Raw genomic sequence first — 13,951 nt, forward strand, 5'->3', positions numbered from 1 at the left:
CCAGTAATGGGCCATCGAGTCTCGGTCTACCGAGACTAAGTCGAGCCCCAAGTCAAGAGTGTCAACCAGATCAGGGCCCCCCAACCCCACCAACGAGTCATGGCATTAACCGCATCCTCCACATTCCCCCCGGTCAACCCTCGCCCAAATGGAATCAGCTCACCCGAGTTCATCCCTGCCCATCCAGCATGCCCTCAGCCGAGTCCGGAGTAACCACTGGCAAGTGAACACTATCAGTCTCTGATTCCTCTGTGTCCGAATGAGCCCCCTCGCTGCCTGGTTCCGATTCTTCAACAATGGGGCCGCCTTGTGAACCAGACAGGTTAGAAACCATCTCCAGCACTCCTCGCCGCTCCGCCATAGTCTACTGTCGAAGGCTTGCCCGGTTTGCCGCGGCGGCTCCAAAGTCTCTTGTAACGTCGTTGCTGACCGGGTTCCGTAGTAGACTGGGTGGAAGAGCCGAAACCATCCTTGCCAGCCCTATATAGTTCAAGCCAAGTGCAGACGTCCTCTGGGGTATCAAAGAACTGGGTCTTATCGTCAAGGATAATGCGGAGCCACGCAGGAAAGAGGAGCGAGTATTGAATACCCTCGCTCCGGAGTTCACGCTTGACCGCTAGAAAAGAGGTCCGCTTTCGTTGGGTCTCATAAGTATAGTCTGGAAAAATGTTCACCTGACTATTCTCCACCTGATAAGGGCCATGGTGCCTGGCAGCGTTGAGGAGCAGGTCCCTGTCCCGAAAATGCAATAAGCGCGCCACCACCGGCCGTGGGGAGCGACCTTGTTGCGGTGGCCTCGCCGGCACTCTGTGTGCACGTTCCAGGGTATAGAAGGAGGACAGACCTTCCGGGGCCACCACAGTCCGGAGCCAAGCTTCTAGATAGGCCACCATGTCGCCATCTTCGATCTTTTCCGGTAGGCCCACCACACGAATATTGTTCCGTCTGTTACGCCCTTCAGCGTCCTCTGCCCGTCTCTCCAAGGCATCGATCCGGGACAGGGCATCCCTCACCGTTGCAGCCAGAGTCTTCTGTGCCGGCTCCAGGACCTTCACCGAGCTCTCCACCTCTTTGACTCTGTCCGAGAGCTTACCGTGGTCTGCCCTAAGGAGGCCCAAACTCGTCACAACCTGGGCAATGTCTTGCTGTAGGGCAGTTTGCGTATTTGCGATCGCCTCCAGGATCCGGTCGAATTGCTGTTGTAGGTGGGGACCACCAGAGCACTCCGGGTCAACTCGATCGTCCTTGTCCGGTGCCTCCGTGTCCGAGGCGGCCGGGGTGGTTCCTTTGGGTCCCCTTGGTTTTCCCATGGTGGACGTGCTTCGCGGGAGAGAGCTCGGTAGGTTCTCCACCAAGTGTGGGCGTCGGCTGTAGGTCCCTTGGTGTGTGGTCGTATTGAAGAGGGCCTTCGATCGTCCTCGCCAAGTCCTGCCATTTCTCCGATCTTTCGGGATGTACCACCGCTGAGACCCCGGAGGCCGCCAAGGGGGAGGCGGGGGCGATCGGCGCCGACTAGAGTAGGCCCGTCGGGTCGAGGGAGACCTCGAATTATAACCACCAGTGCAGCCAGAATCCCTATGACGCCAAGTCGCCGTGCCGCCCATAAAATTCCCAGGGATCCGGCGAAGTCAGGTTCGCGGCGGGAGGTAGCCGATCGTTTTGAGTGGCATTGTCGTTCCGCTCAGGGCCTCTGGCCGGCCGCGACCAGTCTGCACCGGGAAAAGCGACTAACAATCAGTTCAGGGATGACCACGGCGTCCAGACCCTCCCAAACCACCAGCCGGACGGTCGCCTCTCGGGAAGATGAGACGTGGAGAAGATTCACGCAGATCTGGCAGACTTCTCCGGGCCAGGGGTCTCGGCAAGGCTATCGAGAGGGTCCGGGCGCCATCTTGGGCTCTGCTCCATTTCCTCCGCAACTTCGCTTTTTTGACAGAACAGCCAGTCTTCAGGCGTCCCCGGGTGCCTCACCAGGTCGGCCTCAACCCGATCTTCGATTTGTGGGGGTCGGGGTGCCCCAAAATCCTCGATCTGCAGGATAAAAGCAGGCTCAGTCCCGGAGCCGAGCTCTCAGGCGACCATCGCCATCGGCGTCCAAGCCACGCCCATGCTATTTTTGATGTTGATAGCACTTGCCACTGGTATACAGGATTTATATTTATCCACTTGGACAACTAATTACTAAAACTTGCACCAACAAGGCAACTGCTTCGTATTATATTTTAACCCTACATGTGTGTATTTAAACCTAATTCTTCTACAATAATACATTTATTTTCTCCCCCAATATCTAGGGAACCTTTTATGGAGCCTAGGGAGATGAATCCCAATACATATGCTATGTTAACGTATGCCCCAGGTCTTGACATATATTAATATAGACAATGCGTCTCGGTATATTCAGTTAGCATAAATGTGCATTAGGCCTAAGAATAAGACCTAAAAGGGAGTGTGCTAGTTCCAGTTTTGCTCGTGTTTGTACAAAATAATAATTATTTATTTTGTGTTGTGAGGTGGTCATATGGAGTCATTCTTCATTTCTGCACTGCTTAACATTGACTAGCAGTAAGGAGGTAGAAACTTTCTTTAAAAAAAATTACCTTCCTAAAACTATGGTTTCCCCACGAGCAGGGTTTAGAAAGTAACTTGCACTTATGCTTCACAATGGTTCAAATGAAAGAATTGTTTTCAGCTAAATGTTGCCACTCTCTCATCATCGGTGTTTCAACGGATAGGTGCCCCACCAGCTCCATAGAGATGCTATGGAGAAAAAGGTATATTAGCTCTTCCCAATCAGGGTGGGGTAGAGACCAAAGCCAGATGCTGGTGGACATGCTGTCTGTATGGATAACATATTGAAGACCATGAGCTCTGCAGCTCCTATGTGGGGTATGTTACATGGCTCTGCAGCAAGACAGCATAACAATGTAGCAAGACAAAGCAAATAGGGAGCTTCTTAAACTAACTGGTTAGGAATACATGATGAACAATGTTCGCGATTTATATTTTATTAATTCTAGCAACATTCATTATCATCGAGTTATTATGGTTAATTAGATTTGCATGTATACAACACTAATTATGAAAGGCAACACAGTGTGTGTAAACTAATTCGGAATTTCTGGAGGGCAAGTCTTCTTATCTATTCTATACCCTTCAAGAACTTCTTTTACAAGTCTGCCTGATACCTAACTTCACAATATTTCTACGAGTTCAGTCCAAAGGAGGATGTGGAAAATACCTGTCTGTTTTCTTTGTCCCTCGCAGTGGCTAAGGCTATGGCCCAGCCTCTGGGGACCAAGGAAATGTTCTGGGTCTGACCCATTAAAAGTGGGGGTTCTCTGCACTGCGATGTGAACCACTTTATACCATTTTAGCACTAAATGAGCTTCAAACCTCTACCCAAGGACAACACTGGAGCATATAAATATATTGAAAGCTACAGTCTGCCACGTTACTTGTAAAAGAAGTTTTTCATGTGTTCTTGGTACCAGACACATAATCTACATGGCGAGCTCTGTGGAAACCATAGCTTCCAGGTAACTACGGGGAAACTGAAACCATCAAGTCAATAACATTAGTCATGATCAGAGCTCCTCCAACAGATGATAAATGCCTCTGCCTGTGCACCCCCATCTTCGCTTCAGCACACATATGGACTACTACTGGGCACCGTAACATATCTGAAGCTGCACAGTGAGGGACTTAAATTATATTACACATTTAGCCAAAGCAAGTGGCTCTGAGAAGCCTCAGGGTGGCAGTCAGAGTCTCTGAGGAGGCCCTTTGGGAGCTAAAGTCTGTTTAATGACTCTGTACAAAGACTATGGGTGGGGCTTTTGATTCCTGCACTGAGACCGGTAACTTCTCTTCCAATTTTATTAGGAAGACAGGAAAGTCAGATTTCCGCCAACTAAGGTGGCTTAGCTGTTGTCTGAAACCTCAGCATCCCCAGAAAGAGCTCCATGATAGCTACAATGTGAAATCAGTACGCCATGATGCACCCAAAAGTTTGTTTCATCAACAGATACAAGCAAACATGGTAACATCTTACTAGAAGGAAAGCCACCACCAAAGAACATATTGAAGAGGTCCTCTGGAGATATGTCTGCTTCAAATCCTCGATGGAAGTCTGCGTGACTGTGCCCATGCCGACTGCCATGCTGTTTCTCATCTCCAAACTGGTCATATTGCTTCTTTTTCTCTGGGTTGCTCAGGACCGCATAGGCATTGCCAATTGCTAAAAGATAGAGTGAGAAGCCAGTTATGGCTATTTTAGCACAGACATATGTCAAATGAAACATTATGCAATATTTACAAGGACATCTTTAAGATACAAATAGTCCCCAGTAACGGTGACAATGGAACAATATACACGTCACCTCTCATTATCTATAATAACATACACCCCTCATTACAAGTGGTTCAGTAAATAGTAGCCGCTTAACAAACACTTGTTCGTGCAGGGTTCACAATTATATATTTAACATACTCTGTTACATCTGGTTATTAATGGTTGCTCTAAAAACGGACCACAGTTTAAAATCCACAGTTCAAACCTTCCTAAATTTAACAAATAAATAAAAGCCTCTAAACCCCAGGATATGCAGATGTTGGAGCAGAGAGGTGAAACATTTGAATTTGGTTGGGGGAAACTCATAGTAGGAGTTATTTATCGGCCATGATCATCACTGATCCTGGGGAATTGGTATATAAGGCGCTAGCTGTGATGCAACTTTACATCTGTTAGACCATATCCCTCATGCACACTCTGTTCAACGCAAATCATCTGGAGAACACAAAGTATAATGAGTCATTTTTGGTACAAACCAAGCAGACCAGAGGAAACGTTTATGGGTTGATATTAGAAAGCACATCCCATATCACCCACTCCCATTTAAATGAGCCACATTTATATTTGCATAATTCCATCATAGCCTTCTACACCATTGGCAGAACAGTTATAAAGTTAAGATTGAGGTATATAGTTGGAGTTTACCGGTATATGACGGAGTGCAAATGAGGGCAGTGGCGGTGAATTAGGTATCACTTTTTTACTAAATGTTTAATCTTTCAGAACCTTCCAGGAGAGAATTTTCCTCCCAACACACTTGGAACACAGAAGGCTTCACAAAAATACTAATATTTGTTATGCTAGTTGAATTCTCATAAGCATAGTCCTCGATGAGATAAACTCCGGGTATAGAGGAAAGAAGGATTACCAGGTTGATTAACTAACTGGGTCCAGAAGAAGGCAACTGTATAGTTTGGTTAATGTGAAACCTGGATGTAACCCTGGGAATTCATTTAGGATCAGTTCTCATCATGACCCCAATTTTATGCACTTGAAAGTATAGTTTCTGTATAGTAACCGCTTGCAGCTCACCTTTTAGTGATGTTATGTTATTGCTATCAAAAGACTGTTTTCAATGTCATTTTTAAAAATATTTTGTTAGAACCATGTTAGAGTTCCACATTGCTGGCAGAAATGTTATCGGGGGCAGACTTTCTTAACTCCTTCCAGACACCATTTAATGGTTGGTATTTTAAAAAGGTGTTCGCTATCCTGGTCTCTTCTTTAACGATACAGATGCAGTTTACAATCTCACAGGTACATTAAGTAAGGTATAGTGTTGGTAACACTTGTCATAAAGTCTCTGTATCTCTGCTATTGATTCCAATTCATGAATCCTAATCATTTAGCGGCACAGTATTTGTATGTGGCAAGTATTTTGCCTCCATAATGACTGCTAAGCACCACTTAGGAAGATTAAGGCTGAACAGGGAAAGATTCCGCCTTCCATAACTAAGAGGTTTATGAGCTCTGGCAACCTCTTCTTGTGTCCCTTGAACGTTGTCATCAGGAGTAAGAGCCACGACTGCCTGCCCACGATGAGCTTATTAGAATCACTTTAACCCAGATATCCTGCATCTGCAGTTCACTTTGAACTACAACACCATTGGGAGAGGAAAGTGTAGGCAAGTATCCTTAACCAATTCAGAGGCAGTGCATTTCTGAGAGAAAGTTGGTAATGAAACATGGATGCGAGGGTTTGGCTTTTTGCATTTCCTGCAGTTGCACAGATCTATTGTGAGGGTTCTGCACCGCAAAAATGCTGTCTACAATTTTTTAAGGGAGTTCCCTTTCGGGAGATATGCTTACTTCTCTGCTTATCCTGTCTGCTGCCATGTTTGGCTGTCCGTTTGGCTGTCCTGAGAGATGGATTGCAGTAACGGTGATATTGTTCTCTGCTGCCCATTTCAATGTTTCCTGCCTAAGTTTTGACCAGGTAGCTGATTTTAGTCCCAAGTTTGTTCAAGTAAAACATCACTGTTGCATGGTCTGGTTGTAACAACTTGCCCCTTTCTTTTATTTATATTCGGTGCTAGAAAAATTGTCTTTAGTTTCTTGTATGTTTACTGTTGTACAGGTGCCTCAATGTTTATCTGGAGATCTCCTGATACGCTCGCCCCTAGCCTCTGTGTGACGCATCCATGGTACTTCTAGTCATAGCGGGAAGTGCTGTCCTAATGACCACGAGATTGTCCTACTTTTCCTTCTTCTGTGACCACTGTCTCATCATCCACTGCTGTTGTGGACTCGTGTATAGCATGGCATGTGGTCTTATTGGAATACTTGAAGCCACCATGACCTTTAATCTCATAGGTGTTCTTACTGTCAGACATTGTGATGTCTAGTAAAGACAAATTTGTTTCTGCAATCCCAACATAGTCCTTTCTGTGTGGACTGCTAGTGCAGCCCTTTTAATTTAGTTGGGCTCCCCAATACACTATCTCCAGTTCGGGTATAGTGGATCATTTCTTGATGTTTACTGAAAATACAGTCAGTGCAACAACTGAATCACCATACTGGTGATCTTCTGGCATTGTAGGAAAGAATTTCCCCTCACTAGACAGTCGTCTAGGTATAAATGTACATATAATGATTACAGCCCCCCAGAGCTAAACCACCACTATTCCAAAGACATTTTGTGAACTTTCTTGGGGCAGACTTTATCACAATGGGTAGAACTTTCAACTGGTAATTAGTTTCCTCCATTATGAATCTCAGGTACTTGTCATGATATTGACATGTCATCATGTGAAAGTAGCAATCTTTTAAGCCTATTGTTACCAGGTAGTCCTTGTGGCAGCCATACTATTTGTAGGGCATTCTTTTCTAGACGTTCTAGTACTTGCTTTGTTAGAATGGACTTTTTTTGGATCTTGTGGGCCCGTCTCTTAAGCATACATGGTGTTGGTTTGCCTTCTATTTCTATGAAGTATCCAGGTTTGATATAATTTAGCAGGCCAAGAAAAATCTAGTCACACTCGATACGGCGAGTCAAATATTTTTAGGACCTACTGTTCCATTCTGGAGAGAGAAAGAGACCTTGAATTGGCAAAGAACAGGTGTCCTGTTCATTCAGAAAGTGAATGAGCAATTAAGATGCCTTCAAATCTTGTTTTTATCTTATTTCATCTGCTGTGCATTCAAAGACAAAGGTCGAATGTCAGCTTATGTCTTGCAAATTGCTGGTTAGTGTATGTTGAAGATTTGTGTTCCTCTGACAGCGAAGTTAAAGGATTTTGTAAAGTGATCTGTCTGATAATCGTGCTAGGAAAGGAAAGGCTGTTACTTTTTTTTCTGCCATACAACATATAAATAGCTTGTAAATGAACAGTACAAATATTTCAAAATATATCAGCAATTAGGAAAGCATCGTTTTTGAAATTCAGAAGTATGATGGGAAAGATTGTAAGAGGATCAAAACAAATCAGAGCACTTGCTGATGTGCAAATGCTAAATATTTCAGAAACCTGATTCCAAACATTATCGTTAGTACAGTATATAGTTTTATAGTAAAACTGCACATCTTTGGAAAGTCTGTGGCCATATCACAGGAAAATGTGCTGACTGTAAATCATAGTGCACTACCACATCATGCTTTAGTGAGAATATTTGAAAAGTGGAAAGTTTTTAAACATGAACTGAAAAACATTCCTGTCTCCACCCTGATGACAATGCGGTTAGTGAGCTAAAAGACAAGTCAAGGGTCATGCGTACCCTATAGGTGGGTCAGATTCGAAAAAATACATGGAGAAAAAGTTTGGTCTATGAATCAAACAAACCAGCATTTTGAACAGCACACATGCTGAACACACATATTTGAAGATGCTCTATGTGCTAATGAAGAAAAGGCAGCTTGGTGAAATAAAATATCTTCCCAGGGTCACACAATTTGAGAGCAGTTTATGGGTCAAAGTAGATTGTGTAAGTCACTAGACCTACAGGTCCAGTTACATTTTAATGATTTTTCGAGGCCTGTTAAACACCCACTTCTCTTTCATTAGGACATGATTCAGTCACTTTCATTATGCGCTTTCTCTCATAGCATGAGCTCCTTCTCTAAAAATATGTGATGTGCAGGTGAGCTTTGCTGCCACTGTGATGTTACCCGAGATATGCAATGCCCTGAGATTATTGTGATTGGGTCTGTGTGAAGAAGGTTCCATTAATGCCATTTCCACCTCTGAGCGCAGGTGATCCCCTGAAAACACTTCCTCGTGTTTGTAAGGCTCTCATGCATTGAGCTGTAGCGATTGTCTTATTAAACTTTTCAAAGGTTCACTGGCACTGCTATCAAACAAATCATGCCTGTTAAAGAAGGTTGTTAATCACAGAGGTTTGTAACGCCAGAAATTCGTAGATGTGCATGTGTATGAAGTACCATGCCCATACACAATTGTCAATTCGATGTATCTGCTGAGTAGAGAGAGGGCTTTAGGTAGGTAGTGAGTATGGCCTTACCCTCTGGAAGTGCGCTCTTTGCTCTCCTTCGAAGGACGGTAGATGTTGCATGAGCACTTCTATTTTTCCCATTGTTGGTGGTCATATGTTGAAAGGAGAGCACCTGTGTGTGCAGTCCTCCATTGGGTTGCTGCAGCTTGTCCACCTTTCTGCTAGCTGGTTCCCTTGTGGTGATCTTTATTGTAAGCTCCCTTTATGGCTATAGTAACAATGAGCGAGCTGAGCACTGCGTGGGCTTTAATAATGTCAGTGGGTCTTGTGGAGAGAGTCTATTTCTTCTGCACACTAAATGCAACAGTCTTCTTCAAATACTTCATTCCCTGTTGTAAAAGACTAGGTAGTGCAGGGAGGTAGTGTTTTTTCTTTGTAAAGGGTGTGAGGTCTCTAGGAGGATGCAATATCCTTCCTCTTCCTTCACTCATATGTACCTGCAGGCCTTCTCATCAGCACATGATAGATTAATAAATCATCTGGTGGAGATCATCTAGTTGGGTATGTCTCTGCTTGCTCTTGTGGTAACTCTGAACATAGACGTCGCTGCCTGATTACAGCGCCCTGTTTGAAAAGGACTATCCTGCCCTGGATTCTATAGTTCTGGTGTAAAAGACGGGTTCAACATACTCTACTTCTGCTTCTCTTGGCCATTTTCTTTTTACACATTTTACTTGGTATTTTGTAGGAGGCCATTAACTCGCTCAATTCCTTATTCCTCTGAAAAACATACCCCATTACGGCTTGAAGTCTACAAGTTTGTCTTCCAACGTCATTCATTTTATGAGCTTTATTGGTCTGCTGTTTCTTATGGTAGCTGTGGCTGCTCTGTACATTTATTAGCTTCCAAATCAACCGGTAGATAATAAAAATATGAAAATGGAGGTGGAGCCCAGAAATACTCTGAGCTTACACTCAACATCCATCTATTGTGGAAGCACAAAAAGAAAAAAAACTTAACAACCTCAGCATCTACCGACCCAAACACTAGATGGCGAAATAATGCAAAGCATGTGAATCTAGGAGAGGTTCAGGCTGCACAAGTTTGACTTTTGTCCTTTATGTAAGAATCATATAATTATCGGCTTCTGTCAGAAACTTGTGATTAAACAAAACTTACCTTGGAAGTTTTTAGTCATCATTCCTGAGCTGCATAAAAGCCCTTTTAATTATAGTCTCTCTCTTGAGATTGACTACCAAAGAGACCGTGCCATGAAACGCCTGTGTCATATCGTTACGCCTGACTACTGTCTAGGGACAGGTCAGGCAAGGAGGAAGGGGCGGAAGCGGAACAGGGGAAAGTACGAGAGTTCAGTACGAAGATGGTTGTGATACAATAAAGACGTACCTACCATACATTCCTGGCTCCTGTGGTTATTTAGGGGCAAGCGACACTGGCGATGAGGGTGGGATCCCTGACACCCACTGCAAACAGAAACAGTCCCAGCCGTCCGTGCACGGCCCTCAGCACAGAGAGTCTGCAGCCTGCTACCCGACGACGTGAAAAGGGCGCGAAAACAGAAACGCTCCACACGTCGTGTCGGGTACTGCCAAGTGCGCGAAAGCTCAAACATAACAAATTCTGCAGCGACGGCAACGGCAAAGACAGCCAAAGACCCCTCATACCAACTAACTGGGATTTCGGCAAACCTGGGCCACAGAAATAGCGCGAAAACGGCTGACAGCGCCGGTGATGACTCCAGCCCGGCCGAGTGAACACAAAAGCATCGGGGTGAGTCCTGAGCGCTAAAGCACCCAGCAGATGTATGTAGCCTGTGGATGGAGGGGCATTAAAGCATAAAGAAAAGAAAAACGAAATTCAAAGGCAGTGCAGTGTGTCCCGAGAGGCGGACATTTTGAGGTCAGGCACTGGCCATAGATGCCCTGTGACTTTTGAGGGTCGGCCATTTTGAGGTCAGGCACAACCAAAGTTTATACACTTAAGTCACCAAGAAGACACTGAAAAAACCCAAATCACTTCAAATCAAGTAGCAGCAGCCAACTGAGTGACATCACTGAACCAAAATGTCCGTCACCAGCTTGACAGGCACCTCAGGAGGAGGAGCGGTGGCTCTAGGCAACCCACCAGGCCCAGCAGCCCCAGGCAACCTAGCGCCGGTCCCCCAGACACACATGGGAGTACCCTACCTTTGGCCACCAGAACCTCTAGAACTGACGTCCGGCAACAGCATGGGACACAAATGGAAGAGCTGGACCGAGGATTTTGAAGACTACATGACCAGGTCTCAAGTACAAGACCCCAAGCAAGAAGTTAATAGCCCTACGAAACCTGGTGGGGAAAGACATTGCGCAGATCATCAAAGAGCTGCCAAACGCAGCCACTGCCCCTTATGACGACGTGAAGGGAGCCCTTGATAGAAGATTCCTGCATAAACGTAACCTGGATTACGAACGCTATATGTTCAATCTAGCCACCCAAGAGAAAGAAGAGCGCATGTGTGATTTTATTGTGCGCATCAGAAGACTAGCGCACCACTGTGAATTCGACAACTTCAACACTGAAGACGCGCTGCGGCTCCGCATAATTGAAGGCTGCCAATCTGAATCCTTACGCCGGCGGCTACTGAAAAAACATTATACTCTTGAAGAAATTGAAGAATTGACACGAATCCATGACCAAGCAGAAGATCACGCAAAGAAGATGGAGACCCATAAGACCGAGAGGAAGGAACAAGCATTCAGGATGCAAGCACACAAAGAAATGAGACACAGGACAGACCATCACAGGTCAAGTAAACCAACTCACTTCACGACTTCCAGGAGAACATCATCGCAACATGAGTCACGACACACCAAACCCAGCAAAACCACACCAGCGTGCTACAGATGTGGTCAGGATTACCCTCATTCAGGACAATGCCCAGCTATCGGTCAGCGAAGCCATCGCTGTGGAAGGGAGAATCACTTCGAGACGGTCTGTCAGACTCAACGCTCAGGGCGAAGGCCCTCCAAACCCCAATCTCCCACACGGCACCATGCTCGTATCAATCACAAAGATCGACCTCCACCGAGTCATTGTCACACACACCTGTGTCACAAGACAGTGACGAATACATCTGCATGGTGTCAGACCCGGATCGATTGAAGAAGTACCCAAAGCTAGACATCTGGATAGGAGACCACCCTGCCAAGTTTGCCCTAGACTCAGGAGCGTCTCTAAACTACATCTGCGCACTTGAGTATCAGAGCATGAAACCACGACCCAAATTAGAACCAGCAGCCGTCCGCATATTCACGTGGATGTCCAGAAAGCCGCTGCCATGCCTAGGCCGCTTAAGCACAACTCTATCGTACAAAGACCGGCGAATCCCAGCTTATGTTCATGTCGTCGAAGGCCCAGACCTAGCTGACTGTCTGCTCAGTTTGCCAACGGCTGAAAGACTGAAGCTTGTGGAAATTCTCTACATGACTGAAGATGCCCCCGACATTGTTGCAAAATTTCCGAACCTTTTCAAAGAACTAGGGAAACTCAACCAATTCAAAGTAAAACTGCATATCGACGAACGTGTGACTCCAGTGGCTCAGCACCACAGGAAGGTACCTTTTTACTTACAACAAGCTGTAGACGATGAACTTCAAGACCTCCTAAAGACGGACATCATCGAGCGCATGTCGGGACCGACCCCATGGGTATTGCCGGTAGTGGTAGTGCCCAAGAAAGGAAAAGGCAATAAAGTGCGTTTATGCGTGGACATGCGTGCGCCCAACACAGCCATCGAGCGAGAACGCCACCCAGGGCCCACACATAAGCGATATGATCGCTTGCCTTAATGGAACTACAGTATTCTCAAAAATTGATCTTAACAAAGGTTACCACCAGCTGGAGTTACATGACAAGTCACGGTATATCACGACCTTTACAACACACCAAGGCCTTTTTCGCTATAAGCGATTGAACTTTGGCATCTCTTCGGCCGCTGAGATCTTCCAAGAGGCCATTCGGCGAGTCATCCAAGGGATTCCCAACGCTTTTAACTATAGCGACGACCTACTCGTATTTGGAAAGGATCAGACTGAGCATGATACTGCTCTGGACAGAGTATGCCATGCGTTGCTGAACGCCACCCTAACCCTGAATGCAGACAAATGCGAGTTTCATAGGACAACCTTAAAATTCTACGGTCACATCTTTTCCAGAGACGGCATGAAACCGGACCCGGAGAAGGTGTCTGCCTTGGCTGACACCCCAACGCCACGAGACGTCAGTGACCTCCGCTCATTTCTCGGAATGGCAAGTTACTGCGCACGCTACATCCGGGACTATGCTACCATCAGCCATCCCCTCAGAGAGCTCACCCGACAAGGTCAGCCATTCACATGGACAGCAGCGTGTGAACATGCATTCACCAAAATCAAACATGCCGTCAGTTCAGCCATCCACCTTGCCTACTTTGACACCAGGAAGAGAACGGAAATTACTGTCGACGCCAGCCCCGTGGGCCTAGGTGCTATTCTGGCGCAATATCAGGAGGACTCAGACCAACGCCACATCATTGCCCACGCCAGCCACAGTCTCACTGACACCGAGAAAGCGTACTCCCAACCAGAGAAAGAGAGCCTGGCGGTGGTGTGGGCATGTGAACATTTCCATCTCTTCGTGTACGGGAAACACTTCACCATTATCACAGACCACCAAGCCCTTGTCACCATCTTCGGCAACCCCAAAGCTAAGATGCCTCCGCGCATTGAACGATGGGGACTGCGTTTCCAGGACTACATTTACACTATCGTCCACAAACCGGGGAAAGCAGAAAATCCGGCTGACTATATGTCCCGGCACCCTCAATTACTCACGGGTGTGGAACACTCCTTGGCAGAAGAATACATTCACTTTGTCATCGACACCGCCTGCCCACCTACAGTCCCACTAGAAGCCAACCGGGAAGCATCCGCCCAAGACTCAGTCCTGCAGGATGTCCTGGATCGCATACGCAGCAACTCCTGGCGCCATGTGAGAGACACCCCCCAGAACTCTAGTCAGAATGACCGTGACCTGGTAGCATTCAAACACGTCCAGGAAGAGCTGTCCATCAGTGAAGACGGTCTACTCTTGAGAGGGGGGAGGATTGTGATCCCACAAGGATTACGACAAGGAGTGATCAACCTCGCTCATGAAGGCCACAGAGG

At 46.2% G+C, this 13,951-nt stretch overlaps 1 protein-coding gene across 1 annotated transcript in view; it reads right to left on the reverse strand.

Annotated features, from left to right (window-relative positions):
• DNAJB12 (DnaJ heat shock protein family (Hsp40) member B12) overlaps positions 1-13,951 on the reverse strand; it is a 266,802-nt gene that overhangs the window by 108,549 nt on the left and 144,302 nt on the right. The window contains exon 4 of the mRNA XM_086922276.1: positions 4,055-4,240. Within this exon, the coding sequence (XP_086778402.1) occupies positions 4,055-4,240 (186 nt within the window). The remainder of the gene's footprint in view (positions 1-4,054; positions 4,241-13,951) is intronic.

This window comes from Lissotriton vulgaris, chromosome 5 (genome assembly GCF_964263255.1).
Source record: "Lissotriton vulgaris chromosome 5, aLisVul1.2, whole genome shotgun sequence".
Lineage (NCBI taxonomy): Eukaryota > Metazoa > Chordata > Amphibia > Caudata > Salamandridae > Lissotriton > Lissotriton vulgaris.